General features: G+C 54.0%; 1 protein-coding gene across 1 annotated transcript; it reads left to right on the top strand.

The window, feature by feature from the left end:
- Nucleotides 1–4,281: 4,281 nt before the first annotated feature.
- HOXD13 (homeobox D13) lies at nucleotides 4,282–6,010 on the top strand (the record flags this gene model as incomplete). Its single annotated transcript, XM_080346350.1, has 2 exons — nucleotides 4,282–4,960; nucleotides 5,760–6,010. The coding sequence occupies 2 exons, from the start codon at nucleotides 4,282–4,284 to the stop codon at nucleotides 6,008–6,010; spliced, it is 930 nt and encodes a 309-aa protein (XP_080202476.1).
- Between the last annotated feature and the right edge of the window lie 341 nt (nucleotides 6,011–6,351).

Raw genomic sequence — 6,351 nt, 5'->3', positions numbered from 1 at the left:
CATTAGTGAGCAAAGGGGGAGGAAGTCACAGAGACCGCTAAAATATGGAAGGTTTTGTTAGACGCTGTTTACTCAGTTGTTCTTGTAAGTTTAAATAGCTGCTTAGGCCTGTGGCCAAACTTCTTTTCATTTTTACCTTGAAAGTTATTGCTCAAGGCATCAAAGAATATTTCAGCGCTCGTTTATTAAACTGGAGCCAGGAAAAAGAGGTCACACAACTTAATTGAAATGAAGTTCGTGTTAAATCAGCCAAACAACGTCTCGGCCAGCTTTTCACCGCTCAGAGCGTGCTTGGGAAGACGAACAGGAATATCTGCTTCCTCCTCCTCGGCGGGGCAGGCTGCCAACAGGGGCCCGTGGCGGCGAGCAGCGCACGCGGGCCATCGGCGGCCGCGCAAGTTCTCCGGGTCGCCCCTCGAGGGGTCTGAGCACCTGGTGTTGCTCTGGTCGCGAGTGTGTGGGGCTGAGGGAGGCTCTGTCCAGGCGAGCGCCGGGGGAGTGGGGGCTGCCCCGAGGGACTCTGCTCAGGGCCGAGGGGTGCGCTCAGCGCCCGCGGCAGCACTGGCGGCGTGCAAGGCGGCGCCACCTGGCGGTGCCTTGGTGGCAATGCGCGAAGGAGCCGCGGGCGCTGCCCGCCCCAGGCCACCGACAGCGCAGCTCCGCGCCCGGGCAGCGCACCCACTGTACCCCCGCTCAGCCGCGACTCTCCCCTCCGCCTCATGCCTTCATGCATGCAAAGGGCCAAACTCGGGACGTTTACTTCTCCGTTCAGGCCTGATTCTCTGCGAACTGCCACCCGAGAGAGGTGAAGGAAACGGAGCCAGCATGTTCCCGAGTCACGCGGACCCTGCAGCATCGTCCCTCCCCCCCCTATACAGGCTGAGATCCCGCGGGCGCTCGCTTTGCAAAGTTAATGATTACACGATGTCTTCTGGGGCTGCTTTTGCACGCAAACCGGTTTTAATTTAAACGAGAAAGCGTTACTCCGGCCGCGAAGCTGTTCGGCCGACGTTTCGTTTCAGCCGGCAGCTGAGGCAGGTCGGCGAGCTCATCCCAGGTCAGCGTCCTCGAGGTCCCCACGCTGCTTCAGAGCAGAGGGGGGAGTCAGGGGCCGGCCAGCACCAGCCCGTGACCCGAGAGCTCAAGTTCAAAGCCCGCATGTGCTCAGAGGCTGTGCAGGGAGTCGAGAGAAAACTTTCTCCGACTCGAAATCGATTTTTGAAGTTGACATGAATAAACACATGACAAGCTATGACATATATCTGGAGGAAAACAAAACAAAACAAAACACAAAACCCACAACTATTTTCCCTGCTTTGGTGCTAAATCTTTTCAGTACTGTAACTGGCTTTTTCTTTTTTTCTTTTTTTTTTTTTTAAGGCGTGGTAGATAACGAAAGCTCCTCTCTTCTGTTAGACTATTAAAAGTCCACACAGGTTAGAAAGTAACAACGGAACGCAGTGGGCATGGGGAAAAGTTTTTGGAGAAATGTAAATGGATTGCTTTTCTCTTCATTTGCATACTTCGGTTGCTCTGGGAAAGGTGGTTGGGAAATATGTGTTTGTGTTTGCTTTTGTTTTCTGGAGCAAACACTAGCAAGAGAAGAGACTTCGTAAAAATATTGTTACCATCGGCAAATTCTGGCGAGGGAGGTGATGGAAAAACTGGATTATTTTTCCTGGGAGAGACCAGGCAGAGGGCAGACAGCAAATACTAAGAGCCTGTACTAAAAGCTTATGTGGAGTCTTAACCGTGTTAAATCATTGCAAATGTATTTGAGGAAATGAGATAATTTCAGGGAAGAAAAAAAAAAACAAAAAACAAAAAACAAACACCTGTTTTTTCAGGAGTTGAACACAACCACTTTCTGCAGCGATGCTGTCTGTGCAGATTCCCGTCCAGCGTGTCAATGGAAAATGCGGTGCCTCTCCGCGAGGCGCTGGGCATCCGCAGAGTCAGCGCCGGAGGAAGGCGAGGACTGTCCTGCAGGCAGAAGCCCGGCAAGGTCGGCACGTCGCCCTGCCTGCCGCGGAGCGAAGTCTCCATCGGGACTGTCCTCCCCGGATAGCGGCTGTGCGGGGCCAGGGCCGCAGCACGGCCCCCGGGTTTCGGGGCGTGGGACGTGTCCTGACACTTGTAAACTGGGTGGATGCTCAAAGCGATCCGACCTTGGCTCATGAGCTCATTATTTTTATTCGCGTGCATAATATCCTGCCGCGCAAGGCAGTGCTGTTTTCTACACCCTCTACAAAACGGCTTATTATGAAATGGTTGGTCATAAACTCATCCAAAGACACAGTTTTCAGGGATACCGAGGGGCTTTCGCTGGAGCAGAGGTCTCGGGAAGGCTGAGGTGCTCTGCGGGTGTCGCTGCGGCTGCACCATGATTTGCTTTGATGCAACAGAGCTCAACAATCTCCAAAACCCTGTGCTTTAGATTCTCCTTTCTTTCGGCTGCCTTATTTAAAATGACGTGACGGGAGACAACATTTCACTGCATTTATTGCAAGAAGAAACAAAACGGGAAATATGTCTGGAGAAATAAAGTCTCTTCTTTCTCCGGAATTCAAAGTGTTAGCAATATTTTCACTAGAAAGCTGCGTGCAGGGACATAAAAGGATGGGAAACTTGTGCCTCCACACACCATCCTCCTAATCATGTAGGGTTTCATATCCTGAGAGTAAATACTGATTCGGCTTACACCCGTGAGAAACACGTAATCACATCTGGCTCACTTCTTAGCTGATTATGAAAGATTAATAGCAATTAAGTGGTTATAGCTAATGATCGTGTACTCGTGCTTGCCATCCGGTTGTTGTATTACTGACAGTTGACTAGTGGCACCCGTTTGTCATTCTCCACTCCGCTTCCACAAATTGCCAACGACTATTAGACCGGCTACAAAGCAGGGCTGCGGGGCGGGCGGCTGCTGCGCGACCTGCCACTCGGTCTCTCCGCGGCTGCCCAGTAGTCCGGAGGCCCCGCCACTGCCTGCCCAGTCTGCTCAGCAAGGGCACCTCAACCCCGAAACTGTGTCAACGCTCACTTTCAACTACACGGCAGCTGCCTCTTTTCTCTCTTGCGGCTGAGCCTCCGTTGGGACAATAAATACGGCCCCAGCTATATTATTTTCAGCTGCCGCGGCGTTTCCCCGTCCTTCTCGCGGAGCTGCCGCCTTTCCCAGCAACTTGTTGCCTTCCGCGCCAGAGAGAGGGTTAAGTGTTTGCAGTACGAAACTGCGGAGCGACGGGAACCGGCCCGAAGGGGCAGGGGCTGGAGTTGGAGCTGGGGCTGGGGTTGGAACACGTCTTCGGAGCTCATTCCATTCCCAGTTCTTCTCGCTCTTCCAATTTCCATCCTGACTCAGCGAGAGAGTCGAAAGAGACGACAGAAGGATTTGCCACAGTCTTGGGAACTCACCCCCAGAACAGCCGTCAGCATAAGCGAACACTGCGTTTTAACTAGGCTGCCTTACCACGACATGAACTGACACTGCAAGGGGAAAAAAGCCACATCTAATGAGTGCCAGGTTTAGCGTCTTGCTCTGAGCACAGACCCGATGCATTTTCCTGGCTGGTAGCAATATTTGGGGGGCCAAGGAAAGTTCTCCCATGAACGAGAGCTAAGTGGAGCCAGGGAACCCCTGCTCCCCTATAACAAAGCCCTTATCCTCCATATATCGCTTGGAAAGAGGCAGATGGGGCGGATGGGTTACAAAGACCGTGCCGGGTTTTTCCCACTGCCGCAGACACAACAATGAGCTGGGGAAGGTCTCTCAGGGGATCCGGTCAGACCCCTGCCCTCGGCTTCAAAATGACCCCTGCCCGCGGACCAAGGGTCTTCCTGTGGCCCTTTTGAAGCCGCAGGCAGGAGGAAGAGGGGGCGGTAAGAGCGACGGGGGCGAGGCTGGCCCGGGGGGCATCACCGTGGCCCGTCTGCCCAACCCCTCCCCAGCGCCGGGGCCGTGTCGGGGAGGGAGCGCGGCGGCGGAACGAAGGTGGGAAGGGAGGGGGGACGCCGTCGGTGCGGACCGAGGGGCTGCGAGGCGAAAGGGGCAGTGCGGGCAGCGGGACGGTCACATGTTTCGACGGCAGCCTATGAGCAGCCCCCCGGGCTGCGGCAAACTAATCTGGAGCCGGCCGCCCCCACCCCGTCCCCCCTCCCAACCTGGACTTCGTTTTTATAAACGTACCGCCAGGATCCAACCTGTTGGAGGCAAATAACCATTTGCATCATGCCCGGCCAGGGACCGAGCCGCCGCCGCCCGCGATGTGCAAGGCCATGAGCAAAGCAGCGACCTGGGAGATGGACGGACTGCGCGGTGACAGCAGCGGCGGCGGCGGCGGCGGCGGAGCCTCCGGGCAGTGCCGTAATTTTCTCTCCTCGCCCGTTTTTGGGGCGGCACACACGGGCCGAGCGGCCGCTGCCGCTGCTGCCGCCGCCTCGGGGTTCGCCTACGCCGGCGGAGGGGAGCGCTCGGGGGCGGCAGCGAGGCCCGACCCCCCGGCCAAGGACTGCCCGGGCTCCACCGCGCCGGCCACCGCCCCCGCACTCGGCTATGGGTATCACTTTGGCAATGGATACTATAGCTGCAGGATGTCCCACGGGGTTGGGATCCAGCAAAACGCCCTGAAGTCTCCCCCCCATGCCTCCATTGGCGGCTTTCCCGTGGAAAAGTACATGGACGTCTCCAGTCTGACCAGCACGAGTGTCCCAGCCAATGAAGTCTCCTCCAGGGCGAAGGAAGTGTCCTTCTACCAGGGCTATACAACCCCCTACCAGCACGTTCCTGGGTACATAGACATGGTCTCAACGTTTGGCTCTGGGGAACCGAGACACGAAACATACATATCAATGGAGGGCTATCAGTCTTGGACTCTAGCTAATGGCTGGAATAGTCAGGTTTATTGTGCCAAAGATCAGACACAGAGCTCACACTTTTGGAAATCATCCTTTCCAGGTACGAGAAGGAGATAAATCGTCTGAACTGAACCCCCCCCCCCCCCGCACCTCTCCACCCGCCAGTCCCCTAGCCCGTCCTTCGGGCTGCAGGGGCGGCCTGCCGAGCTGGACACGCTGCACAGACATGCATAGAGCGGAGAGAGAGCGGAGGACAGTGGATTTTCCTTTTTCCTTCCCCACCCCCCCCACCCCCACCCCTGAGAAAACCTCAGCCTCTGCATTCCACCGCGCGGGACAGATCCTAGAGCCCCCCGCCAACCAGCGACAGGGCCCCGGAGCCCGTCCCGCGGGTCCCGGAGCGGCCTCGGGCTCCTTCGCCTGTTTCTTCTCTCGGTGCCAGGGTTTGTATTCGCGTTTGCAGTTTGCCAGACGATGGCTCGAAGGCTTGCGCTCCTCTGCCTCTCTGGCTGGCGATTGACCCGGCCCCAGAGCACATAAAAGACTGCGAGTAGTGAGGGCACACAGGCACAAACCACATGCAAACAAACCCGGGGAAACACACACCAAAGGGATTTGTGTGTGTGCACTGCCAGGACCGACCTGTGCTCGGCCCCCCAGCCAATGCCCCCGCCGTCCTGCATGCTTGCTAGCGATGCATGCCTGAAAAGTGATGACAGTCCATCAAGGCTTTGGTGCTTTACTAACGTGCAAATAATGTGGCAGTGTAAATAATAATAAACTGTAAACAACCCTGCATTATTTATTTGCCCGTGAAAACCAGTGCCCAACAAGTATCGGTAAAGCTTTAAACGCCTGTAATAAAATTCTAATTTTTCACGTAATGTCTTTTACAATAGGGGACGTTGCACTAAACCAGCCCGATATGTGTGTCTACCGGCGTGGGAGAAAGAAGCGAGTGCCGTACACAAAGCTGCAGCTTAAAGAACTCGAGAATGAATATGCCATTAACAAGTTCATTAACAAGGACAAGAGGCGAAGGATATCCGCAGCCACAAATCTGTCTGAGAGACAAGTTACAATTTGGTTTCAGAACAGGAGAGTGAAGGATAAGAAAATAGTCTCCAAACTGAAAGACAATGTATCTTGATCTATTAGTTGTGGACAGTGATGGATATATAAACTCAATTTACGACCAGCTAAAGACTTTTGGAAAGACTTGAAAATATATTTAATTTTTTTTTCCTCCTTCCAGCGGTGGCGAAATTTCGGGAATTGTTTTCCATGAAAGTCAGCGTTTTTCTCTCAGTGGACGGGAGTGCTGACAAATCTTGAATTATAGTTCTGTTTCTTCCTTTCGAAAATAATAATATTAATATTAATTATATTTTCTATTCTTCCCTCTAGGCCAGTATAAACGAATTTAAATATGATGAACAGTTACAGATATAATTTCTTAAATGCTTAACTTTTTCGGGGGAGTTCTGTATT

This window comes from Nesoenas mayeri, assembly GCF_963082525.1.
Source record: "Nesoenas mayeri genome assembly, chromosome: 6".
Lineage (NCBI taxonomy): Eukaryota > Metazoa > Chordata > Aves > Columbiformes > Columbidae > Nesoenas > Nesoenas mayeri.
Note: the sequence above shows the minus strand (reverse complement) of the source record. Positions and strands in the feature narration are given on the sequence as shown.